Source organism: Clavelina lepadiformis, chromosome 4 (assembly GCF_947623445.1).
Source record: "Clavelina lepadiformis chromosome 4, kaClaLepa1.1, whole genome shotgun sequence".
In the NCBI taxonomy this organism is placed as follows: Eukaryota; Metazoa; Chordata; class Ascidiacea; order Aplousobranchia; family Clavelinidae; genus Clavelina; species Clavelina lepadiformis.
In genome coordinates, this window is record NC_135243.1 from 8,152,943 (window position 1) to 8,180,853 (window position 27,911).

The window sequence follows — 27,911 nt, forward strand, 5'->3', positions numbered from 1 at the left end:
TTTTTGAGTGCAAAAGATATATAAGTTAACGGTTAATTATTTCCCAACTGAACTTGCAAAATTTTCCACTGCCGAGAAATTTTCCATCGGTTAAGAACCGCTGGTCTACGATCTCTATGGATAAAATCGACTCGAACCTGAAATTATTTGATAATGTAATTACAATAAACAACACCATAAACAATGGTTAGTCGTACAACCGCGCTAAAGTTTTTAACAGCAAAGGTCTTGACAATAAATGCTTTTCTTGTTCGGATTCGTGTTTTTCTGTGTAAATCCTATAACCACAAGATGAAGTGAAGTGTACCATTATAGATTACACCAGCATACTGTATGTACGTTTTATCATGATTAGCAAGATTAGGTTGAAAATGCATAACAGGTATCCAAATAAAGTTAAAATAATCAGTACTTTTGATTGACAAGTAATAACCACAACGTATGACACACCTTGGTACATAACAAACAATATTTGGTCGTACATGTCAAAAAATACTTTTCTGACGCTGTAGCTGTGCCATCTTGGCGCCAATGCAACCACAAAACACTAAGTATAAGCTGTTTACCAACTTGGTTGCGGTTCTGAAAATCTTGAGAAAATTGTGTTATTGGAAATGTGGTCTTAACTTGAAATCTTTATCTTTAAAGGATGGATTTGCCTTTAACTAACTTTAAGTGCTTTTTTTCTTTTGCATTCAGCCTATTTAAGAATACAAAATTACAAATGTCGAAGAGAAACTGAAAGGCCAATTCTCTGATCACTTGTGATCAGTGAAGGAGTACTGTAGTTGCCGTTGGCCCTGAGTCAGCCCTGTTTTGTTGCAACGAAAGTGTATAGTTTAGCTTTAATTTATTGTAAGGACAGCATTATATTATATATATATTATATTATAGGAGACATATCACATTTTGTGTGTATAGGCTACTGTTCTAGTATGTATGCAAAAAGTAAACTTGACTATTTCATTCAGCTGCGTGTTAAAGTAAAATGCTTACGACTAAGTTTATTATTTTTTTCTTCATCTTTTTGACAACATGTGAAGCATCTCGTGAAGTGACTTTAACATGTGGTGGTGATGACGTAACAGAACGGGGACCTGCTGGGCCAGCTGGTAAAAAAGGTCCCCATGGTAATCCAGGGATCCATGGCATCAAAGGAGCGAAAGGAGAACCCGGGGAGAACGATGGTTGGATGGAAGCAGTTGAAAACTCCATGGAGAGGATTGATGCATTAGAAAGAAACGATCAAGGTTAAATTATACGTTTTATATCACGTCCGTTGTGTACAGAATTTGGCTTAGTCTAAAGCAAAACTAGCAAAGCTTTCAAAATTTTGAAAATTAATTGCCTTCAACAAGATACATAACCTCGATTAACCTTGCGTTATGTGAGCAACTTGTTTGTAGAAAAGTTTAAGCCCAAAAACTGCCGAGACATCATGAACAACGGCGAAGTATTTAGCGGAGTTTATTCGTTGAACATCAGCGGGAGATTGGTCAAAGTTTATTGCGACATGGACACGGATGGTGGTGGTTGGATGGTATAAAAGTTTTAAATTTTTGCAGTGATAATTAAACGGTAATTTTTGTATCGTATTCTTCAACGAAACAATGAGCATAAAAATACTTTATTTACTTTATTCGTTTTTCAACGCTATTTTGCGCAAAATCAATTGTTTGTTTCATTTCTCATAATTTTCTTGAACTGATCGTTGTGCATATATTTATATCAACAACATTCAGGTATTTCAACGACGAATCGATGGAAATTTAGATTTCTATAAAACCTGGGAGTTTTATCGCAGAGGTTTTGGAGACATCAACAAGGAGTTTTGGTTTGGTTCGTGGTTGTTTTGTTAAGCATTGAGCATGCAAATCTTTCTTTAGCATTTTCTTGTACGCTAACGTCAAAATTTGTTACAAAATAGAAAAATTATTAACAGGTTTAAAAAATCTTCACACTATAACGAGTAGTGGAAATTATGAACTTCGAGTGGATATCCAAGATTTTGATTACAACTGGGCTTTTGCTAAATACAGGTGCCAAAAAATATTTTTATTTAACTTTTGCGCATTTTTCTAAACACTTTCCTGTGTTATTTTTTACTTTGTGATTCCTAACATTTTGAATTGATTTGCTGCCGAAATCTATTTCAGCTACAATTAATCATAGGCAAAACATTGGCTTATTTCATAGCTTTCATATAACATTTAAAAAGTTTTATTATTGTATTCAGTTCATTTTCGGTTGGATCAGAAGATACCAACTACATTTTGTCAGTATCCGGCTACTCGGGAAATGCAGGTTTGTAATTTATACCAAAACATTTGGCCAGTTATTTCTTTATAGGAAGTTATGAAAAGGCGATGCAATGTAAATGATCTCTGCAATTTTGCAATTGCTGACACATGATGTTAATTTTAGGTGACGCTTTGGCTGAACATAACAATAAAGCCTTTACGACGAAAGATGAAGACCACGATACGAACAATGCCGTAAACTGTGCCGTGCGCTACCACGGCGCATGGTGGTATAGAAGATGTCATCATTCAAACTTGAATGGCCAATATCTCAGAGGAGGAGTAGACGACTGCAATGGAATGAGATGGAGAGGATCATTTGGTCGGGGAAGTTGCTACTCGCTGAAGATGGTTGAGATGAAGATGAGACCAACATGAGATGTCTTGTATTGAAAATTATACATGTTTGTTTCAAAAATTGTGTTTCAATATGTCTTTGCAGTAATAAAATCGCCTACCTTTGCAAATTAGTGCAACGTGGTTATCATTGTACAGATTGCTACGTACAAGCCTTGTATATTGTATATTTACAATCTTGCAAATAAAACAGGTTTGTTTGTGAATCCTTTGGTTTCAATTCAAAGATTTTAAAACTTGACTTAACAACTTCTTCTATAACCTTAAGACAATTTTGTTTTAAAACTCGACACAGGAATACTGATAAAAATCACTCATTGCTAAAAACAAGATTGTTCTAGATTGTTCGGCACAAAGCGCCACATGGTTTAAAGCACCACTGGGTACTAACACATGGGTTGAATTATTGCGAGACTGGTCCTCTTACCACTTCACTACCAAGCTAACCAGTTAAATTAATTATAAATCACAGAATTGAATCATTAAATTATCATTATTATCCATATTACTTGTTTGTCGTTTCAAAGGGCGTATATGTAAGACTTGTAGCCAACCACTAAGCTGCGTTTCAAATGATTTAGTTCTATTTAGTAATCATAATTGTATCAGATTCGTTTGAATTGGTTCACGACGTTGTGTATTAAAACGAGTAGAGTCTATGAATATTTCAAATGATGAGCTTAATGTAGGTTACAGGCAAGTGCGAATGCATGTATATTTTATTTACGTTTTCACTTTTAAATGTTGTCATGTATTTTCAAAACAGCAAAAAATTCCGAAAAAGCAACTAAAACCACCAAAAGTCTTCATACGAGTACTTTTCGTAACTATTGGTCATGTACTGTACAGTTTCATCAGCATATAGGTACGCATAAATAATTGAAGAACACATCCTGACATGAACGCTAACATGGTAAGATGCGAAACGGAGACAGATATATTCACAGCTATTATTTCGTTTGTGGCCTTATTGTTACAAAAGGATAAATATAAAGAGGAACAAAGTACGATATGGCAACGTGTCAGAAAAAATCTTCTTTGTCTTTTGCAAAAATTCAGTTGGAGTTGGCAAAATCTTAAATTTCGGTTAGTTTGTTAAATATGGATGATAGAATCTCAAGACTCTGGTCCAGCAACATCCGGAATAGGAGCTAAAGGTCCAGGTAAGGAGCTCAAATTCACTGTAATAACACAAAGTTTAAGCAATTGGAAAGCAGTTCAGCTCTTCGAAAAATGCAATGAATGTAAACTATAGCTTGTAATCAAATATAAACGGCAAAGCTGCTTCCATTCGTTGCATTAGCTTTGCCGATTATTTACAATTACATTACTGCTCTTTAAAATAACTTACTGGCATCAGGATCGTTACAGTCGAAGGTTTCCGAAGAGAATTGTGCGTGTCTGGTGTTTGGTATCTCTTTCCCGGTTGTCTCGTTCACACACCAACATTCTAGTAAGAAGCCATAACACTGGATTGGAAGGTACTTTTCGTTGTCGTTAACATCGCATTCCGGAATGAAATCGTCTTGAAGTCGCTTGCTTTTTATTTTAATTGTTTCTTCAGTGCAATTTACTGTCGAAAGAAGATGAAAAAATAGTGTTATATTGACCACAAAATGCTTTGCTACCTGTTATGTTAATTTCCTACATATTTACAGTATATGACTTGATATCTCTCACCTTGCGATTCTCTCCCTTCACTTTCCTGTTGTGTCACGGGGCACTCCGCTGCTGGTATGCAGACGTTGTCCGGTGACCGAAGATGACCCTTCGGACATGAGCACTTTTGCAGACAGATTTTGGTTAGGCTGCATGGCTTAAGTGGTTCGTCGCAGGTCGCATCACAAGTAGCTGCGCATACGTTGAAAATTTCACCGAGATCTAAGTTGCAACCTAAACATAAGGACGCGTTCAATTTGTCGTTTCGTAAACATAATTTATCATTTGAAAGAACTAGTGTAATGTGTAGTGGTAAAGTTTAATATTTTATCTAAGCATTATTTTTAATTGGCTATTAGAGGTATGCATGATGTCTATTTTCAATGCTTTACCTGTAATCGCATTTTCATCTTGTAACTGGGGGCATTCGGGCTCCAGAACACATTCGCCAAAGTCCTCCTCAACGTAATAACCTTCTTTGCATTGGCAACCCGGAGTACATTCTTCAGGAGGGTCACAAAGAGGACTTTTATCGAAACAGGTTCCGAAGCAACGCGGGAGACAGAATGTCCATTGCATTCCGCTTAAACTATTGCAATCTGTACGAAATGAGAAGCTAAGTCAATGATATCTAAAATCCGAGGCCGGTGAATGGTTATGCAAACAAGAGTTAGCTTATAAGTGGGATGCATGTTTCAAAAACAGGTGAAATGATAGAATTAATAAGTTGCTACAAGATAACAACGATTAACGGTACTGGTTGATCGTTTTTGTTGTTTGATAGATCGTAAGCTTTATAGATTTTGTGTCCTATATAGTATACTTTATAATTTGCCCATATTCGCACCTCTTGCCTGAGCACATGTATCCGGTGTAAATGAGTTTATCCCGGCTTCTGTGTTTATTATTTTTACACCATCCCGGTCGACACACCAGCACATGTCATCTTCAGCGCACTGCCTTGGCTCAAAATAGCCAAAAATGTCGCACTGTACAGTTGGTGATAAAGCCCGTTTGTATGGACATGAATGCGGTGCTGAATAACACAAAAAAAGATTTTTCAAATCTCTCGCTTGCATCAAATCAGCACTTCAATCCATAAGGTTTTTTATTTTCTTCATATTTTAGAAATTATAGTGAGAATTCCTCCAGCGTTTTATCAAATTCTAACCTGGACATAAATCAATCGGCACGCAGGTCATATCATCGCCAGCTCTTCGTACGTGACCAGGTGGACAAACACAGTCGATTGCACAGTTTCGGGTACAGCGCGGTAGAGGGTCATCACAAGTTTCAGGGCAGGCGGTTGCGCAAGAATTGAACGTCATTTTACCAGGACAATCTTGAAAGAGAACATCACAGTTGCTATGATACACGTTTAACAAGATTTACTGTTTCGGTTTTGATATTTTACGATTCATGAATGTATAACAGTAGTAAGTTTATGTAATGTAAATACATGTATACGTATACTGTATAAGCTATAATATAAATATATATGTTAGTAAGTGACAGCATACAAATGCATCTAACATCAGTAATGTACTATATTTATGGGAAACGTACAAATGCAACAAGGAACTCTGAACCTGTTTGCTTTAATTTGCCTGCATTGTAATGAATGAAATTAGTATCATTTCTAAAGACATTGCTTACCACTTGGTACACCGTGTACATCATGTGTTATCTTACAACTATAGAGCTTACCGCCTAATAACGAACATTCCAAGTTGAATATTTCAATTGGTCGACGAGTTCCTTCCAAAATATTTCCGCTCATCTTATCAACGCAGAAACACATATCTTCTTCGCATTGGGTTGTGTTGAAATTTCCGTTCTCGTCGCATTGTGGCACGTAGCTGAGATCCCCAGTTGAATAGGTTTCACAAGTCACTGAAGAACCTATAAAGATATGCGAGGTATAATAACTTGATTTAAACGTAAGAGTTCATATTTTTTTTAATTGATTTTAATCCAGCTGTTCGGCACGTTTAAGTTTGAAAATTTATCACCCTTTCCGTAACTTTAAGCTAGGCTAGCTCATTAGATAAGTTCCGAACTACCAACCGCTATCTTTTTGTGGGCACTGGTCAGCATTTACGCAAACTCCCTTGGAGTTTCGAACTTGTTCCTTGTCACACGCACAACGTTTGTTGCAAGATTCTTGCAAACTGCAAAACTTTTGTGGTTCATCGCATGTGGCGTCGCATGGTGGCGCGCATGAGCTGTACGCCTCGTTTAAACTTGCGTTACAAACTGAAAAACCGAAAAAGTGTTTATTTGTTTCCGGAATTCCAATTAATACAAGTCCAACGTTGTACCGTTACTGTAGAAGTGATTGTGCTGTAGTCATACTTTATAATGTCACTTCTAATTTTATTATCTGATATGTGTTCAAACTAAGCCAAATACCTGGAGGACATTCAATTTCTTCGACACATCTTTCACCATCCAAATACAATCCTGATTGGCAAGTACATTTCTGTTTACATTCAAGTGTACAGATCATCAAGATATCTCGTTCATCACATCTACGGTCGCATCCAGCACACTCGCTATACACTTGATTTTCAGGACAGACTGAAGATAAAGTAAAAGTTATTTTTGGATGTAAATGGAAATATTTTTTACATTTTCGTTCATCTTTCTTGTAATTGTTTTTCAAAAAAATCTATAGAAAATTTCCACCCATGCCAAAGCATTCTATGATTGCTAAATATGATTAAAATAACTTTAAAATAGAATAAAAGTTTTTTGTGTTTTAGAAATCTTTACCTGGTGTCGCCTCAGGACACTCATCTTGGAGAATGCAAACACCTTCATCGTTTCTGACAAAACCTTCCAGACAAGCGCATCTTTTGTTGCAAGATTCTTGCAAACTGCAGAGTTTTTGGGGCTCGTCGCAAGTGGGGTCACATGGTGGCGCGCATGAGCTGTATACTTCGTTCAAACTTGTGTTGCAAACTGAAATCCACAAGATAAAGGTTAAGCGCGAATTAGTGTTAGACGCTATCGAAGAAAGTAAAAACGAAAACATAGAAATACAAAAAATACAACTTAATAAGAAATCGTTATGAGACTTTACATAGTAAGAAAAAAATTCCGGAAAGTTTTCAAACATATTACTACTGATGATGATGATGACTACTGTGAAAAGTTTGTCATAAACCATTAAGCTTGTTTGAATACCTGGAGGACATTGATCTTTTTCAACGCATCTTTCACCATCCAAATACAATCCTGGTTGGCAAGTACACTTTTGTTTACAATCAAGTGTACAAATTCTCATAATGTCTCGTTCATCACATCTACGGTCGCATCCAGCACACTCGCTATACACTTGATTTTCAGGACAGACTGAAGAAAAGATGACAGTCAGTTTTGCGTGTAACAAGCTAACGTTTAAAAACATAAGCTGATTGATTTGTGTTATTTATCGTTTATGTCGCTAATCCACAGTCTGTACGGTGAGAGGTAGAATGTCCCGCAAATGGTTGAGCACTGAAGTAGCCCGCTTATGTATGATCTGCCAACATACCAGCCTAAAGATTTACGCGGAGATATACGGACGAAGCTTAATGCTTTTGTGAACTTAGCGTTTGTTTTGATAACAGACACTTCTGTGTTTATTGTTTTCTTTTAAACACGAACTGCGTAAAGCAGGGAGTGATAAACTACTTTGTTATTAAGTGGATTTTTACGTGTCATTAAGGAGTTAAAAGGCGATAAATGTGAAGTAGACCTTTTCTCTTGAGCTGTATATAATAGATGGCTAAATAAAGCTTGGTTTTTTTAGGAAAGATGCTTCACTTAACTTTATGCCTCCGGGGTGTACAGCTTTAAAGATCACAGTCTGGGTAATAACCTCTATCAACTATATCGAAGTATTTTTAGCTGCAACTTCTTCTTCAATTTCAAAATCTGCTTATACTTACGGTAATAGTTCTCAGAAATCTATGGAACTTTACACCCACATAAATGTTATACTTTGATTTTTGCGTATACAACTCACCGAAAAATATTTTATAAAAATTTTAATTCACTTGACTTCTTCAGATATCGTCTTTTATCATGGAGTAAATGCGTAGGCAAGCTAGGCCGCTCACATAAAATTTTCAACTGGGATGTTTGTTAAAACGTTTATGGAGCATTTGTTTGATTGTTGCATGTGATATTGTTACAAATTAACATATGTTGTAGTTGTGTGGTTTCCTGCCTTTACAATATTTTGTTTTTGTTTGTTGATTATGTCAACTAGCAAGATATTAATTAATATAAAAAAATCAGACAGTTCTACTGTCATACCTGGTACAGTTGGTTCTGGCGCTGGACACTGTTCAACTTCAACGCAAACGCCTTCATCGTTTCTGACGTATCCATCGGCGCATGCGCATCGCTTGTTGCAAGATTCTTGCAGACTACAGAGTTTCTGTGGCTCGTCACATGTGGCGTCACAAGGTGGCGCGCATTCCCTGTACTCTTCGTTCAACGTTTGGTCGCAAACTGTCACGAGGTAATATGCGTCAAATTAATTGGAATGACCATTTGGTCACATGCATGCAGAAACACGTAAAGTAAAAGAGTTTTTTTTATATACCAAATTACGCTAGATTAAGTCGATATAATGATTGCAAAGTGCGACTTTATCGCCCATAGCTTTCAAGCAGTATCGTATAAAAGGATGAGTATGATATATACTGTACTAAAAACATGTTAGAGGCACATATCATACTTGCTTCCGACATTTATCCATTAAATTAAACGTATAAGTATATATGCGCTAGCAGGTCAATTACTATGGATCTTACTTGGAGGACAATTTTCTTCGTAGACGCAAACACCGCCATTGTCAACCATTCCAGATGGGCATGTACATCCTTGCCGACAAAGAGTGATACAAGCTATAGGTTGGTTAAGGTTACTGCAAGTCGTAGGGCAGTAGCTGGCACAGTTGCTGTAAATTTGGTTCCCTGGGCATTCTGAAATGAAGTGAAAAGTTGATTAATCCGTTTTATAACAGGAAAAGTTATTCCCATGTTCAGTATTGATGTTCGTAAGCGTACACTATCTAGAATTTTGTGCCATATTTCGGTCAGGCGAAGGAAAGTGAATGAAATATAGACCTTTGCATGTTACGGCAGAGAAAAATACTTCTCGTTGGGTTTATGACTTCTTCGTTTATATCGGGTTACAGCAATCATCGGATTTCCTGTTGCACATTTCTTTTTAATTTGAGCTGAAAGCTTTGTATTAACCTTTAATGTCGGTTTTCGAATTTGAGTTGTCGTAGATCCGAGCATACAAAATTTTGCTTTTAATTTTTAGAAAACTTTTAAGTTTAATTTATTTTCTGCAAAGGTTTTCAACAAAATTCGTTTCACAATACAGAAGAGTCGTTTGTATATTTGCATACATTTGATAACCTAACCAAGGCACAAACCTCAATGTTTTTATTTACTGTATAATACCAAAGTAAATTTACATGATCAATGAATATACCAGTCATACCTGGTACAGTTGGTTCTGGCGCTGGACACTGTTTAACTTCAACGCAAACGCCTTCATCGTTTCTGACGTATCCATCGGCGCATGCGCATCGCTTGTTGCAAGATTCTTGCAGACTACAGAGTTTTTTAGGGTCGTCACATGTGGCGTCACAAGGTGGCGCGCATTCCCTGTACACTTCATTTAAAGTATCGTTGCAGGCTGTAAAAAGAATTTTAAATTAATGAAATTAATTGTTTCGTTACTTTCTGTACAAGCAGAGATTGGTAATCCTATTAATACTCTTTTCTCTCCTTTTCTCCCTGCGTTATACGCTAATTTGAACTCAGTACCAACTACCAAGTAGCCTACGTATAATTATCACAATTATCTTTTAAACACAAAAATTATAAGTAACTGTAGTATCTTCATATTCTGATATGATGTTTGTGTTACATATAGCTTCAACATTGTGCTCAATGCAATGCTTCACAATGCTTAATGCAAAGCTTCGCAATGCTTAATGCAATGCTTCACAATGCTTAATGCATTGTAATGAATACAGTAATTTAGTGTATACTGTATCAGTAATTTAATAACTGTCTTACTTGGCGGGCACTCTTCTTCGCTGACGCAAACACCATTTTTGTCGACAGTTCCAGATGGACAAGTACATCCTTGACGACAGGCAGCGATACAGATTCTCGGTTTATTTCGGTTTTCGCACGTGTTAGGGCAGTAGCTGGCACAGTTGCTGTAAATTTCAGTCAACTCACATTCTAAAATAAAGGAAAAGAGTCACTATTTCTGTTTTTTCCATCATAATATTTCGGTTAGACAAAGTTGTGTTGCCTGTAGGAAAAACTGTTTTCTGTGTATTTGAAAATATTTAGTAGCCTACACAATACGTTTACGTAAAAACAGTCACCTGTCGAAATCAACAATAGTCAAGTGTTGTTTTTGGGTTCAGATAAACCACATGTATTGAAGCGGAATACTTGACGCTATACGTAACGAGAAACGTGTTTGGATTTATTTTGACATGTTGTGGTAAGTGACGTCGAAAAATTAGACATACAGCCACTGCTTTATGTTTTGCGATGACTCTTGGTGCTAATTAGTGAAAAAGGTGGCAATTATCAGACAACTTTTAACTTTACAAAATTTTTAAAAGGAGCAAATCTATACATATCTATAATTATTATAGTTACGGGAATAAGTAAAACGTTTCAAGAGAAAACGCAGTGTGCACAAAGTTTGTGGGGCTCTTAATTTTCACTTTGATGAAAACGTCGCGACATTTTTAAGTAATTTCACGAAGTTGAAATCTTCAGATAAGCGCTGGGTACATATCACCATTCAAGTGACGTTTTCAATAAACAACATTGCGCATGTTGTGAGCCAATATCTAACGGAAGTTAGCTTGGAGAATTTTGATTATAATTTACCGCAACTCAAATATCGTGCAAAGTTTTTCTCAGTTAAGCGACATAAGGTATAGTACGTTAAATTTTATCTTGGTATTCTTCGCTCAATGTGTAATGTTAATTGTCCAAGAAATTAACACCCAATGGAAGATTTTTGTGACAATTCTAAACAATGACAAGGTAATATCAACTCACCTAAAACAGATTTTCTGCAGTCCACCGTTTTCCTTGCGTGTGGCACATAACTGTGCGGCTGCCCAGTTCTGCTTGATACACACCAGCAGTTGCCAAACGCGTCACATTGTTCGTAGGCATACCAGCGAAAATAGACACACGTAGGTTTCCATGTTCCAAAATTTCGATTAAGACGTTCAAGCCAACAGTTAAGCGTACTCGGTACCGGTGGAGTGAAACCTGAAGTATAGATTTGTCCAGTTATCGAAAAAACTTGATTTAATCAGATATATGCGCGACTCTCAAACATCTTTAGATCTGTGTAGACGCCCAATTTAACATGCAAGATATTTTGTGTATATGTGTTTTATCTTATACACGTTTAACACACAGCACATTACCACCGTATTCAGTAAAACCCACACTTACTTGATTGAGCGGTGGTTATTGCAGCTAAGACCGCAACCAACAAGCAAAATCCAAGCAACCTCATATTTTTGGTGAAAATTTTTTGGCGACGATTCTTTCAATTCTTTTTTGAGGGAACTCAGGATACAATTTTCTAGCGTAACTGCAGCGTTTAATGCAAATAACGCTCTTATATAACTTCAGGTCAAAGCTCAAACACTCTGTGATCTGTCTACTCGAAAGGCAAGCTATTTATGCAGAGTTTGAAACCGCGGCCGGAACGTAAAAGCTTGCGGCCTAAAAAGGCTTCAGAACTGTGATGACGTCACATTTTCAGAAGGCCTAAAGCCAACTTAATATTATGGTTATATGACGCAGTGAAATGGATATTCAAAAACTGTAATAAAACGCCCGAGTTTTGTTTTAATGCACCAGAATTGTTTCACAAGTCTGACGTTTGATAGAAATGTGCAAAATATTACGTGTGCACGAAGCAGGAAGTTCTGAATCAGTGTATGGGTTTGTTTCCTGAATTCTTCTAAGTCATGAATACATATACAACTACTTCGAGTAATTTTGTTCCCATTCCTTACCTCAACATTTTAAATGACATGACATATAGAGGACAGCCAGATATGGTGACTAATCAATAATCATCTTTTAAAACTAAAACATGGTTGTATACACGTAAAAACAGCTTTGTATGGACGACAGAAAAAGATAGCACGGAAAATAAACCGCATTTTAAGCAAATTATTATGTTTTGCAAAGCCATTTCCAATGAAAGGCAATTGACAAACAATTCTGTTGTATTAACTTCGCTGTTTTCACTTCAGCGTCCTCACCAATGCACACTTCACTGCTTCGCATGACGTCACTCAACAATGCGTCACCGAGGTCGTTAACCCTGCGGCCAGCCCAAATTTATTTCAGAAATAGTACGCTCCCTTTGAATATTTTGAGTAATCCTTGAATACGAAGAATTTGTTTCTCCACTCTTGTTTACTGAACTTAAGGCTACTGGGAACGCGGTGGTGTACGTGCAATGGTAACCGATTATTTGAAAGCTAAATTTAGACAAATCGGAAAATATCGGAAAGTTTTTATGATGAGAAATTTCAACCACAGACTTAAATAAGATTAAGACGAGCGGGTAGGTAGAAATTATTCTTTAACTAATTAATCATTAACTCGTACACTGCAAAACTTTCTTTAATGAAATAAACAAAAACCTTACAAATTGGTTTTATGGAATCTCCGTTCGATTTGAAATTTCATGACGCTATCAAACAAGCAACGAGCTAAACAAAACAACAGACTTCGTCCAAAATATACTCCTTTGTCAAAGGAATAATAAGACCAGATCTATTTTGCCATTCTCATTTTAAAATCATTGCTCTCCAACAAAATTACACCGTTTTATGTTCACCCTTTATAGTTTATATGGAAACTTCTCAGCAACACTAACCAAAACTTTCCCAAGCTTTAACTAACTTACTGTTACTTATTAATGATTGAAGATTTGTTGCCCACAAATGACCTAGTATCCAGCCACAGCGTCATATGCTCCTATTTTACGAAAACAAACTAGAAACTATGCTGAATGAAATTTCATTAGAGTTAGTGTAAAACGGCAAATGATGACATAAATTCAATAACATGTTCTTGAAATTTACTTTAACCAAAATCATTTTTCTACCAATTAGTCGGTTGAAAAAATTGACGTTTGGTAAAGATTAAGCATACTAAGGATAAACTATACCGCCAAGAATGTTGTGAAACAGGTTACGCCATAATTTTTTCATAACTTCTGGTTAAAACTTGCTGCGATTAGCGATAAATTCATCGAAAGTGACAAAAAGGTTAAAGATTAGCTAAAACTTCTTATTTAGTAACACAACAGTGACAGTACGTATCGTGTTTATTTTATGAATTGCCAAATATCGGCAAGCACAAAACAATGTGTCTCTTTGAAATCCACTTCTTCCGCGAAATGAACATTTCCTGACGTAATTTAAAAAACGAATCGGATATATCGGCTATGAGGTCTCGCCTTTTTAACTTATTACGTCAGAATGATTGTCTAGGACATTAAGGTCACAACGCGAATTTTTTGTAGTTGCAATTAGAATTATTTTAAAGAAAATTTGTAAATTCAGAAACTTAGCTCCAAAAGGGGATAAACTTAACAATATTGCAGTCAATGAATCCGTGGCGATAACAAAATAAAACATCTAACAAAAAAGCAGCACAGCCGTTGTGCTTTATACATATTATTGTTACCTAACTTCTTATTTGCTTTTTGCTAACTTCTTATCTTTTTTTTATTTGAAATAATCCTCTGTGATGAAATAGCCGTCTGTGATGAAATAGCCGTCTGTGGTGAAATAGCCGTCTGTGATGAAATCGTCCTTTGTGGTGGAGTAGATGTTTGTGGTGAAATCTTTCTCAGTGCTGGGTGAGTTAGCGTCTGTTGTAGAATCACCTACTGTGGTAGGCTGGGTAACGACCGGGGGTGAGTAGAAATAAGTAATAAGGGCTACGTTAGATGGGTCAACCCTGTTTCCGCTCTCATCGATTGCCAAAAGCGCAAAACTTAACGTAATATAATTTGTGGTAATGGCAACGTTAGTTGTAATCTAACTTCTTAAACTTCATAACCTAACTTCTTATTTGCATTTACAAACTGTGCGCACGCCACCTATTGGTAGGGTTTAAATTGGTTTTAACTCTAAATAACTAACGACATAACTGTACAAGTAAATTATAACTCTTTCTTGGGGTGATCAAAAGACGTGCATTGGTCATAAGGATACCCATCTCATTGTAACTTACAAACTAAATGTCGAAGAGCAAATGTTTTGTAATTAAGATATTATGTAATTTTTCAGATAAATTTTCGCTTTTAGTGAAAATTATTTTGAAATCATTTTATAGCCTATGTGGCTAGTCCAACAAAGACCAATATGAAAAATATTTTTTAACATTTCTCAAAACGTTTGTATCTTCGATGTATTTTTTACGAAATTACTTGGTTTTTCGAGATTTAAAAAAAATAAAACAAAAATATTTACATGTTAAAATGTTTTCTATAACAATTACGGTAGGCCTATTCACCTGAAGTACTTAAGAGCATTGTTGCCATAGTTTTGCATTTATGATTTTTCCCAAGTTCTCCGGCTATTTGAACGCTCTGCACCATCGAGCTGCCAAACACGGAAATCAAGTCTATTTGAGACTAGGGAAGATGATTAGCAAAGGGGTAAAAAACCAAACCTGACGTAATTTTCAATTGCAGTTATAGGGAAAAAAGTCTTGTTGTTAAATCCGTGAAATAGGACCAACCTGTATTGTTGACTGACAATTTAATCAGCAGGGGTCCTTGAAAGAATTGTTGTGCGAATTAGTAGGCCTATTATTAGTGATGTATTCTCAAACGCTGTACTATAATATCTGACCTCAGTTTATTGCGCATTCTTTATTTGTATTACATCCGGCATTCCGGGTTACGTAAATCCGACTCCCAGTTCCAAGTAGCCTTTAGTAAGCAGTGTACGTTACGTTTTTTTTCAGAACAAAAATTGAAAAAGTGAAAGCAGACACGTACAGCTACAAAGACTACTCAGCACAACTCTATGTTGGTGGCTTTTCCAAAATGGAAATAACAAAATATAAAACCAGCAACCATAAACCGGTGAATTGTGAGCACGTAAGACCTGTGTATTTGTGTGATCTTTAGGTTCGAACCTTTGACAAAAACCAAGTTATGCAGTAGAAGTACAGTTTTCATGATGAAATTTATTTTTAAACCTGTCGGAGCTACGACGATCACAACTAACAGATGCAGCGGAGAACATTTGCAAAATCAATAAAACGTCAAGATTTCTGAAAACAGCAATGTAAAATGCCATGCACTTCAAACATTTTGAGTGGAAATGAAAAGACATTACTTGATCTTGGGCAAATGACGAATCGACAGAAATTAGTTTTACATTTATAGAAAGATACAAACGTTTAATGAACCTTGAAGTTACAGTTTGCATTTGTATTTGCTTTAAACGTTTCACTTTTTTCCGACAAAACTGGTGAGCTATACCAAGTACGACTCTTTAAGAACTTTATTTAGAAAATTTGTACAACAGGCTAAGTGTAGACAACTTTTGTCTTTAACCTTAATGTCTTTAAACCACAAGGTAACACCGGAAGCGAACACCAGTCTCAGGCTTGAAACACATCTACGCACACCACATGTTTAGGCATTTTTTGGGACACTTGTCCACAATTTTCCGCGCGATATTTTTTCTAGGGATGTTTTTTGAATTTGTGTCGTCCGAACTGTGAGCTTTTTGTAACAAAAAAAATGATAAACATTTAGATTTTGTGGCTTACAAAGTTGGAACTTAAAATTTGAATATCGAAAGATTCGCATGAATCACTTACGCCATCTAACGGGCGTAAAAACTAAATAGGAAACGACAATAAATTACTTGAAGACAACACGAAAGACGAGACAGAGAATTCCTTAGGAGAGCACGAATCAAGTGCAATTAGACGACAGGCCATAAATTAAACAACAAGCATGACCAAAGCTACAGCCAACAATTCCCTAATAAAATTACACTGTTTCGATATTATAACTATGTTGGATTACCGAGTTTAACAGGTAGCAAGATAAGGCAGAAAACTGGTTCTAAATTCGCGTTTTAATCAAACAATTATGTTGTCGAACATGCAATAGATGCAAACGGTAAATGACAAATGATAACTAAACCTAAAAAAGAACGTTGCAGCAAAAATTGATTACCACGTCAGGTGACGTCACACAGATCATTGGAGGTAAAATTACGGTCATAAGAGAAAGAAAGATTGATGAAAAATTAATAGGTTCTCGGACTACGATGCTTCTAAGAAAAGGATTGAAATGTTCTTGATGCCGGCCGCAGGATAAAGATCTACTCCTTGTACTTCTCAAGAAAACCGAGGTGAAAGTCGCGGAATAGTTTAAATAATGATCTCATCATGTCAATAGGCGGAAGAATAGTCATTCTAAGAACAAAGATAAAATAGTTTGTTATCATGATCTGTTTTTAGTTACTTTAACTTCAATTTATCCAATAAAATTTATGTCTAGCAGTTATGATGACTAAAAGAATTTCTTTCACGTGAATAGAAAGGCAACGAATAGCAGAAGCGTCAGCTGCTTTTCGCAAATTTTAGTAAATTCCATTGAGAGTTTTAGTAAATTTCAAAAAGGAATTTTTTTCTTAAAAAGACCCAGTGTTCGCTATTGTCAGATGACGAAAGAGTTAAGGTTAACTGCATGTAAATGCTGACATAATGTTACCTACAAAGACAACATTAAAAACCATTAACGGCGTTTTAGAACGCACTGCTGGTTACCATAACAATGTCATGTATAACCGCCGTTGGATGGCATTGCAGAGCACAAATTGTTTCATCGGAAGGCAACAACAGCACCGCGTACTTTGTAACTCTTCGAGGTAGCAATCGCGTTGAATTTAAAGAGAACCAAAAATTCCAAGCTTGCTACACTTTCATGTTGTCGCGTTCTCAGCAAATTAGCATTTGCGTGTCTTACAACGTCTTTACATAATCTACGTCCCGGAACCAAAGGGACGTAATAAATTATTCAAGGACGGTTAGAAAATTGTTTTAAAAGTCCAATAAAATGCCAACTATAGTTACTTTCTCAATAGTCGTCGTAAGTAACAGAATTTAAAATCACACTCAAAGTCTTTGTCGTTCATTGAAATTAACAAAATGTACCAGCGTAAAATGTAGTTAGGTCGTAACGTCACATCCGGTACAGGAGCAACTTACCTGAAGTGATAAGTGCCTGGCTTTTGTCCGAACCCACTCCCGGCCACAATACATATTCCTGTTTCTTCTAGGAGCTCATGTGCGTAAAATGCATCAGGTTGCATGCCACAAGTCTGCCAAAGATTAACTTTTAGGTCAAGAAATACGGTATTACACAGTTATAGCATTATAACGTTTACGTAGTATATTAGAATGTAAGGGACAAGCTTAACCCAATCAGGATTTACAGTTGCCATTTTCTTGCAGGAGGGCATACGTAATAATGAAGTAACAATGGAAAAAAGGTTTCAGGAGCGCTTACCTCCGCCTTACGAACCGCTCTTTCTGGGATTTCAATGCGTGGGAACGAGTACATCGCCCCCTGTACAGTATTGCAGTGAATGCCAGGGATTGAATTAAACATTTCTGCAGTTAGGCGGGCCTTTTCGGCAAGGGTGCCCAACACGGCCCGTTTTTCAGCGTCAAACTTCTCAAACGAAGGTTCTCCCTGTTGTGGGGGGTTGACGATAACTTCTAACGCAGCCTGAAAGCAGAGAGATTGCAAAGTTATTCAGTCGAATATTGTTACGTTGGAAACTATCAGCGCTATGATTAAAACTGGCTCGGTGTTTTGTCATAAAAAAACAGTGCCTTGCAGCAACAAAGGATAAACCTTTTTGATGATTTTTACTCTAAACTTTGCTAATAAAATACAAGCTGTAGGAAATTGGTTTGACAATTCTGGTATCAAACTTGATAAAGTTCACGGGAAAAGGCTAGCGTACTTCATTGCGGTTTATGATATCTGTCTTTAGTCTTTACGAAAACAATTAGTATATAGCAGGGGTGGGAAAACTTGTTCAATGAAAGAGTCACTTGCGGAAAACTACAAACAGTAGCGAGCCGGAAAATCAGTAGTGTCAATACAAATACGGTCAACAATGCATGGATAATTAACGATATTATGGATATTACTATTCAGCTAGAAGAGCCACAAAAACAAGTCGGCGAGCCGCAGTTTGCCCACCTTTGCGATATAGCATATTATTTATGAAGATCTTCAACATCTGAGAGAAGTCCAAGCAATCCATAACAAAGTAATACAACACCAGTTATTGTTCATCCTCAGTGTTGTCAAACCGGCAAAGTAAGATTAATTACCTGTCCTGTTACTGGTGGACAAAGTCGACAAGAGACAAGCTTGCGAAGTTGTTCTTTTACTTTGTGGTCAAGGTTAATCGTCTCCATATAGCCCCCCCTGAAGCCACACTCACCCATATAACCCTTTGATATTGAGTGAAACGAGGCTAGTTCGACGTGATCGCTAAAAACAGGGTTAATAGTTTTAGTAATAGAAGTAGTTGAACAGTTATTATTGGACTAAAATCTCATAACAAGCTTGGTGAAATTATCTATGTCAAAATACCATTCAAGTGCTCTGAATGTCATATACATCAAGATTATTTCCCTTAAAAACTTAAGCAACATACTTATATAATACTTTTCAATGCAGATATTTCTTTAATCTACTCAAGCAAGGTTTACTTAACAATTTTTCCCAGCATGTGACAACATGTACCCCAGCATTTGCCATGCTGTTTACAGGACTTGCTGGCAAAAAGTAAAGAAAATGTCAATAACATTCCATATACCTGTACTCTGGCCCAAGGTCAAACAAGACTTTCTTGAACGAATGGAAAGCGCAACCTTCAGCATAAACGTTGTCTTGGTACACCTGTAGTGCATAGCAGAACACAAATAAAATGCTTTAGTTTGTATCACTACTCTGCGCTAACGTCCATATGTGTTGTGTGGTGATTTTAGGTGTGTGTTTTTGGAGTCCTGTTATGCAGAGTTGAGAGTGAAATGGTAGCGAAAATAGTTGAACATAACATAATAAAAGTCATTCCCAATCTACTTATTTTCTTATGGTCATGCTTAGAGTATTTTGGATGTTATGAAATTTGATGGAAACACCTCATGTATGATTTTTACTAACAGTTTGATTTTATACACGTCCATGAAAACGATTCTCAATAACAGCCCAAGGAAATATTCACCCACCAACCTCATCGGCCATCAAAAACAAATGATTTTGTTTGGCAAATTTTATAATTTCTACAACATTGTCCCGGCTTAGAACTTGTCCAGTAGGATTGCCTGGGTTGATGACGCAGAGAACTCGAGGAAGACAAATCTTTTCACCCTCGTCAAACGCCCGTTGCAGCTCTTCAATATCTAATGCCCAGTTGTTATCTTCATCTAAATAGTATGGCACCTGCAAAAATATATGCAACCAGTAAACACAAAATAAAAAGGGTAAAGTAAACAATAAAATTCAAACTTAAGTTGTCAAGCGGTGGACAGAAGTAAGCCAAATACATTAATAATTAGGTTCCAATGACATTTGATACAAGTTCATTAATTTAATATTTAGTTTCAAAAACACATAACTTTGTTTTATATCTGAACTAAAGATATACCATTTTGGCATTGAGCTCAGCAAGCGTGGCTGAGTAGAGTGGATATTGTGGTATGGGAATCATTGCACCTGTTCTGCTTGCCCCTTCACCAGATACAAGGAGTTTCAGCATTGCCTGTTAATAAATGCTTTTATGTATTGCAAAAGACAATGAGGATAACTATGATATGCAGTGCTTTAGGAGTAAGCTGTGCTACAAGCTCTAAATCAGTAGGGAAGCTAAAGTATTAAACATGTACAACGTATGTGTCTGTGAATTTCTAGAGTTGCATTGTCACGTATTCTGACGTTATGAGCAATCGTGCTTAATAGATAGCGGCTACTTACCACCACTCCGTCGCTAGCCCCTGTGCAAAGGAAGATGTTGTTCGGATCAGATTTCAGGCCTCCATCCCTCCTCTCGATGTAGTTAGCAACATCATTGCGAATTATCTCAACCCCTTGACTAGCAGAATATGCTCCTACCACACAGTTATAATAAATTTATGGGTTGGATCGCAGAAAATGATTGTTATTTGTACAGTGATTCGCCATATTGGCTTAAAGGTGTTATATGATCGACTTCAAGCAACATATCACAGTCCATACCTATTGAGCCACCACCACAGCCATCGAGTATTCTCTGTGCTCTATCTTTTGCATCGTCGGGAAAGTTATTGGTTTTAAGTAGGTCTGGATATACACATAAGGCCACTACCTGTTGCAAAAATTTGTAATTTCATTTAAAGTATAATAAATGAGTAAGATTAGATGGAGTTGAGAGTTAAGATGTGACCTGCAGCTTGCAACGTCACTTTTACCCATGGCGCTGGGGCAGTTGAAAGTTATCATATATACAGAATATATATATTAAATTTTACAATCAATTTACAAGAATTTTGAATTTTAAGGATTCTAACCTCATTGGCAACATTACAGCTTCAATGGTAACATAATTAATACATGTTTTAAAAGTTGTGACATATATGCTGTATATACATAACACACTTTAAGACCATGAGTTACCCACTTGCAAAACATTTAAATGGACAATTTATGTCAATTAACAGGCCGCTACATTTATCATAATCCATAGATACGCATAACATAACAATAAAGACTGCATGAGATATAGACATGGAAGATACTTATTTTTCAAAAACCTGTGATTTTATCAACACACAAAAATGATATTGTCGTAGATAGAAAATGGTATGTAAATAGAACATACACAATTGCATAGTCTACTACAGGTATACACTGGTACATTACCATGACATAGTATTTCAATTACTGTATACATATCATATATATAACAGAAAAATGTTATCTTAAAACTGGCGATCACTGGAAAACGCTAAATACATTATTTATGTCAAACAGTATTTAACATATGCAAAATAAGGAGCTTTGTTGTTGATTTGATCTTGTAATTTCAACAGAATGATAGACTAAAAAGCAAATGTATATATATACTGTATAAAGAAAGATCGTTTTATGGATGATAATATTTAGACATAGCCCACACACTATTGAGTCTAAGTTTGAAACAGCGCATTCTTTTTAAAAACCTACCCAAACCAGTTGTTAGCATCAAAATTAATATTACTCACTTTGACAAAATTACTTAAAAATTGCCAGAGAGCATGCAACTGTTTTTTAAAGCCGAAATGACTCTATTACCTGTCTTAGAAATGTAATTGGTGCTTGACCCATTGCGTGTGCATCGCCAATGTTAGCTGATATAACTTCCTTGAATGGCTTTTGTGCACCCTACAAGGTAAAAAAAGTTTTGTACCAACGGTCATGTCATTAGCAAAAAGTAAATATTGACGGAGCATAGACATACAAAGCTGTAACTAATGCTTGTTCAAAAGCATATTTGCATTCACATTAATAGTTCTAGTAACTATAATTACACTATCATCTATTAAACAGCAGTGTAAAGAGGCGTTTAAACTGTTACTAAAGAGAAACAATGTGGAGTTTGGACCTTAAGTACACAACACGGATAAACTGCATAATCTATGTCAAAAATATATTCTCTGCAAAATGAATAACATAACATAAAAATCATTTATGATATCAACGCAATATAAGACTACCTGCTCCAACTCCTTTCGAATGGCTCCTGCTCGGACGACTATAGGTCCACGAACTGCATACTCCACTTTTTTTATATGTTCATTCATAGAATCAAGGGTTAAGACCTTTCCATTGTGAGAAAATCCGTTTGCAAAATGCCTTTTCGCCATAGTTACCACTGTAATGCGAGTATTTCGAAACATATGAGCTGACTTTGATGCCATGCTTAAATTTGTTATTTACAAATCATATTTTACAAACAAACTTTATCAAACTTCTGAGGCAAAATTAGCCTAATTAAAAAACTCTAAAACATATTAATGAGTTTCTTTTACATTTGCACTCTATTCACACACTTTTATGAATACAAATCCTGAATGAGAAGGAGTTTTGTGGTAATTGAAAAGAAATTATGATGTAATAATAATTCTTCAATATACAATCTTGATATGGTAGGGTTACCATGTTGGATAATGCACTAACCCTGACAAATTTACCTCAGTTGCATTGACTAACTTTAGAATATTACCATAGTACATTGCCGACATTGCTTTTTGTGAAAGAAGGATAAACACTAAACATTACAAAAACAGCAAAGAAATGTTGCATTGCAATACAGAAAAAAGTTAGAAAGAGTTGGAAAAAAGGTGGCAACCTAGAAAAACTTGGATTAAAATACCATTTAAAAAAATTCCGGACTTTTAAGCACATTTTAGCATTTCTCCCTGACGCAGATTTCAAGACTAAATTCCCTGACATGTCAGGGAAAATCCTGACGTATGGCAACCCTATGATATGGGAGACTGAGAAGCAGAAACGGTAAATAAACGCAAAAAGGAGATTCAAAGTTTGTATAAATTATAACTAGGGCGATTATTTTTTGACCTAAAAATTGAAAATTTTGACAAATTTTGACATGAATAACTTTTTTTGACAAATTTTGACGTATGAAGATTTTAAGTAGTTAAATTACGCATCATTGTACAAAAGTTAAAATTTATTGTAGTACAGAAGGGCAAAAATTTGAACACAGACCTAGCCTATTCTGAAAAGGGAAATGAGCTAATTACAAATCACTGCCAAAAAACTGCAACTAAAACACAACAAAAACTGTTCAATACAATTGTCTAAACTAAAGATAGATGAAGTATCTAAAGCAAAACCGAAGCAAGAGCTGATTCACAGTAAGTAGACAATGGGCCATTTACAACAGTATAAAGTAGGCTGCAAGGTGTACAATGCAAAATGACAAGTTCACCTACAGTGCAACCTCTATGACACCACGACAATGCAGTTTGTAAACAATTTCGACTTGGTAAAAAATTTTGACTTTTTAAACAATTTTGACAATTTTTGACCTAACGCTTTAAATTTGACAAATTTCTGACTTTTTTTGACATGTCAAAAAATAATCGCTCTAATTATAACCAAGGCCAGTACACCTATAAAGGTTATAATTATAGGAACACTATAGTTATGCAAGTGATATAGTTGGGCTTGACCCTTAATATATGGCTCACAAAATGGTTACAACACAAAACACAAATGTAACATGAAAACCAAAAACAGTGACCAGAACATAACCTAATACAAACTTAACGGAAAGTTTTATATAATCTGAATTGGTAAGGCGAGACACCATGGTAACCTAACATGGCATAAGGTATAGGCTTGTATGCTCTATTACATTTAAAGTTTGGAGTACTATGTCCATGTGTAACCAAAAAACATTTCAAGCAACAAAATATGTTAATAGGTAAGTGTAAAATGATTTACATATTAACTAACAAACACCTGTTAAGCGCTAACTTCTTCATCAGTGCAAATACTATCGTACTCAAAACACACTTAGCCTAAGTTACCAGTAATCAAAACTCACATCCTAAAAACCTTTGTCAACGTCTATTACTGCGTGTTTTTGAGTTAATAACTCAGTGGTTACAATTACCTACAGTAAACAAATCACGATGATCGGGCTAAACGACATCATTATGCCTCAACAGTTGGCGTAATAATTCTTTGAAAGTATGCCACTGAAATTCAACTGATAAAATATTTCCCAGAAACGCATGTACACTTTTTTGGGCATAACACCAGAAGGCATGCTTGGCCTTTGGCCAATAAGAGAAAACCGCATTTCACGCTGACTGGTCGAAAACGTTACGACCACTCAGGAGACTCTCAATCAGGTAATAATCGTGTGTGACGTAGTAGTAGGTGGAAAAGGGGCGTGTTTTCAACGAACCATTATATTCTAAAACGATTACCTTGAGCGTACAAAAATCTAACCTTTGGCGCGGTTGCAAATTAACCCGATCAGCTTTAAAATGTCCTTCAACTGTTTATATGACCACATCTATTAATTACAAGTATTGTTGCTACTTAATCGACAAAACGCCATCGTTCTGAGTAAACACAACAAACTCTTTTACAGGATAACTTTTTTACATGTTTACATTTTGTTATAGTGACGGTGATATCAATTATTCATTGCTATAAAGTCGTGTTTTAATTCATGTATATTTTAAGTCTTTGGGCTTAGCTGATTTTTCCGTTTTGTTACTTATGACAGTGGTGGTAAAAGTATGACGTCACAATACACTACCAACGTGCTTAATAGTTGATGTTTGAATAAAGTAAGGCACTAGACTAGCCAATAATGGTTGTGTTGCTAATACCCTTGTGAGTGAAAACTTCTCAAGCGATTAGTTGGAGTAAATGTATATTTTCACTTTTCAGCAAAGAACTATCAGAGATGACTGCGCATAGCATCTATCTTTACCAGTATTAATACACCGACTGCAAGTTAGGGTACGTTTAATTAACATGAGATATTCCTGTTATGCACAAGTAGATTTTAACCATAGTCCTGTGTATTTCTTGTAGGTTAAACGAAACTTTCTATTTGTACTTGATCCAAACACCGACGTCATACGCTTTGGGTAGCATAAATAACGAAATTTTGCGTTTTTATGGCAACCATTTGGGGAATAACTGCTTGACCACCATATATTAAGTTATTGAAAATAATTTCCCGGTATACTTACATACGATCCCTTTGATGTAAGGACGACTTGTTTTTGGAATTGAAGCTCATTTTAAATTAAATTTTAAGCCTCTGCAAATTTGAAGCATTACTAGAAATAAACTTATGTTGTGAACCTCACAAACAAACGCGATCAGAAAAATAACAAAACAACTTAACAAGTTTTAAATAATTCCATCAACATCATGCATACACAAATTGGGATTGCCATATGAAAACGTTTATGAGTCATGGCCAGTTCCTTCGCCGGAAGTCATACAAACTACGATTTCGAGGTCAAACTTTTGCATTTGCTTAGACCTGAAATTCCCTGAGTTTGATGTGTTCCTTTTTGAAATTTTGCATACTTGTGACATTGGCCAGGTATTGCAATAAAGAAATCTACGAGTCAAGCACGAAACGGATTACAACCTAAACACTCTGGCACTTGCAGTCACAATGCCGGAGCAATTGCGGATTTGTTAATGCAAGCAAGATTGCTAAAATTGTTTGCAATTGGCATGACTACCTTTGCCTTAAACGACACACCGGCATATCATTTTTAGAAAGAATATAACAATAACATATTGCAACAGACTGACCTAATTCACTTTATCATTGAAATCATTCAGCTTTATATCAAGGACAGCATTTAATCAGCATCGACTCAAAAAACTGTATTGCAAAATGCTCACTGACAAAACAAAACTTGTGAAACTTCCACAATCCCATTTATTGTTGTAAACCTAAGTATCTCAAGGGCCCTTTTTAAGTCACCAATACACCGCCACACAGACAAGTACAGTAGCGAGGCCACATATGTGCAAGCAAAGCAAAATATTGGTTTCAACATTTCCAGGAAGAAAGAAAAATACTGTATAATAATAATAATACAGTTAAACAACTATTAGGTCATGACTTACCAGCTACTTTCGTCGTCTTCTATACGCTAAATTTCGAGTAACAGAGGCTAGTTTTGATAGGATAACTTTTGCTGTCGACCGCTATCGAACATTAATCGAAGTTTTTTGGCGGCGTCATCAGCGCTTAAGTTTAAAGGTTCTTTCTGCAATGTTTGTACTAGAACAAGTTTACACTGCTCTCGACTTTCTGAATTCCTTTTTCGCTGCCTGGCTCATGACAGCAGATGCTGCTTTTCAAACAGTTGACTGTACATAATTCTTACCGTGTGTCGATATATGAATATGACAAACTTCACTTACAAAGAGGATGCTATTAATTCGATTGTCAATACTGTGCTAGTTTTTTATTTATGATGCTGCATTTTCGAGGTTGCCAACTATTCCCATATGCTCTTGAGTGTAGCATATCTTACCGTTGTAAATTATTTTGCGATAACTTTGTATCATATACACTATACAGCTATGCTATCACCCTATACTGCACTAAAGATATTTTATTGGTTTAACCAGCACGGTAAATGACAATCAAAGCAAAAATATTCGCTACTCAGCGGTAGGCTACAGTATAAGTATTTGCTAAACTAACATTAGCAATTAGGTAATAACAATAGACCATAGGTACATTAGCATCAAAGCGTTATGAATTTTTGACTCGTGCACGAGGTAACCTTAAAGGCTTCCCCACATGCTGTTGATGTAAGCAAAATCTTCTGGAAACAAGAGCTATTGTTTGCCTTAATCAACAATTTTAATTCAGCCAGAACAGCATTTTTGAATGTTGCAATAGCTCTATTACCAGCAAATAATTAATGTTGTGAGTGTGACCTAATACCGATTCCAAATATAGCTGACGCGCTTAAAAACAAGCACGACAGTTTGAAAAACTTAACCAGAATGTCTTAACGTTTGAATTCAGTTGCACGTTTTGTAAACAATGTTAACCAATGGCTGTTCGTCATAAAGTAGGCGGGATATTAGCTCGATGGGTAACTGACGCTGTCATAATTCGACGTCTGTTTTGCTAAGTTCGCGAACTTCCTCCCAAACTGAATCATACTCCAACACAGTGCACGTTTTAGTGGTCATAATGTAGGGCTTGTAGGCTAATGTTTATCGTGTGACATATAGTAGACTCACTACAAGTGACGTATGTGATGGGGAGTTTGGCTGCCACATTTATACCAGAAAAAAGCATGCGTCCCAGACTGTTTTTCACCATCAAAATCATGAATAGCTCACACAGTTTAGATGAGAAGGCAATATTCAGGTAATAAACGTCATAAAAATGCCTCATAGTAGTCCATCTGCATTGACAAATATTGCTTATAATTTGGTTCGTACTGCATTGGGTGCAAATAAGACAGCAAAACTTCCACTAGGTTTGTTGGAGTTCAAAAATGAAATGAAATGATTCTAGAACTTACCCAATTAATGTCGTTTTGCGTTGTGGCATCTTACTAATATAACTACGTAACGTTTCCTTTCGAACCTTTAAATGTATATAACCTTTAAATGTATATTTGCATTCAATGCGTGCGTTTGAAGCAAGAATTTTGAAAAATACTTTGCAAAATGCATAAAAAGTAAAGTTGATTGGTGAAAAGAGGGGCAATAGTTTGCGCTCCATCCGGCGGCCAAAACTTACTATGAGCCAATTGATAAAGCTTTGTATTGCAGAATATAATTATACCAAATGCACATATCGCTTAAATACGTTAAACATTAAAAGAAAATAGGCAAGGCGGTAAATTTCTGTGTTTTGTTACATGTGGCCCTTAAAACCTAAAA

General features: G+C 36.0%; 3 protein-coding genes across 5 annotated transcripts; 1 reads left to right on the plus strand and 2 right to left on the minus strand.

Annotated features, from left to right (window-relative positions):
* Nucleotides 1-796: 796 nt before the first annotated feature.
* LOC143451397 (ficolin-1-like) lies at nt 797-2,863 on the plus strand. Its single transcript, XM_076951897.1, has 6 exons — nt 797-1,250; nt 1,407-1,540; nt 1,743-1,839; nt 1,943-2,039; nt 2,237-2,304; nt 2,425-2,863. Exons 1-6 carry the CDS (start codon nt 989-991, stop codon nt 2,676-2,678), a joined length of 912 nt encoding a protein of 303 aa, XP_076808012.1. The 5' UTR covers nt 797-988; the 3' UTR covers nt 2,679-2,863.
* A 495-nt stretch (nt 2,864-3,358) lies between these two features.
* On the minus strand, nt 3,359-12,059 carry LOC143451391 (zonadhesin-like). Of its 2 annotated transcripts, XM_076951890.1 has the most exons (17): nt 11,831-12,055; nt 11,423-11,641; nt 10,409-10,579; nt 9,825-10,022; nt 9,125-9,295; nt 8,622-8,819; nt 7,506-7,673; nt 7,092-7,280; nt 6,729-6,896; nt 6,384-6,572; nt 6,024-6,218; nt 5,488-5,658; nt 5,164-5,352; nt 4,709-4,915; nt 4,338-4,550; nt 4,009-4,230; nt 3,359-3,838 (listed from the first exon to the last, which is right to left on the minus strand). In XM_076951890.1, exons 1-17 carry the CDS (start codon nt 11,892-11,894, stop codon nt 3,774-3,776), a joined length of 2,997 nt encoding a protein of 998 aa, XP_076808005.1. In that variant the 5' UTR covers nt 11,895-12,055; the 3' UTR covers nt 3,359-3,773. The 2 variants fall into 2 exon arrangements, with proteins under 2 accessions (XP_076808005.1, XP_076808006.1); XM_076951891.1 differs by lacking the exons at nt 7,092-7,280; nt 7,506-7,673 and having other exon boundaries at nt 11,831-12,059.
* A 3,528-nt stretch (nt 12,060-15,587) lies between these two features.
* LOC143451393 (alanine aminotransferase 2-like) lies at nt 15,588-26,789 on the minus strand. Of its 2 annotated transcripts, XM_076951894.1 has the most exons (12): nt 26,124-26,789; nt 22,196-22,353; nt 21,774-21,863; nt 20,700-20,808; nt 20,439-20,572; nt 20,113-20,226; nt 19,698-19,907; nt 19,282-19,364; nt 18,791-18,953; nt 17,952-18,173; nt 17,651-17,763; nt 15,588-16,855 (listed from the first exon to the last, which is right to left on the minus strand). In XM_076951894.1, the coding sequence occupies exons 2-12, from the start codon at nt 22,343-22,345 to the stop codon at nt 16,762-16,764; spliced, it is 1,482 nt and encodes a 493-aa protein (XP_076808009.1). In that variant the 5' UTR covers nt 22,346-22,353; nt 26,124-26,789; the 3' UTR covers nt 15,588-16,761. The 2 variants fall into 2 exon arrangements, with proteins under 2 accessions (XP_076808009.1, XP_076808008.1); XM_076951893.1 differs by lacking the exon at nt 26,124-26,789 and having other exon boundaries at nt 22,196-22,499.
* Nucleotides 26,790-27,911: the final 1,122 nt, after the last annotated feature.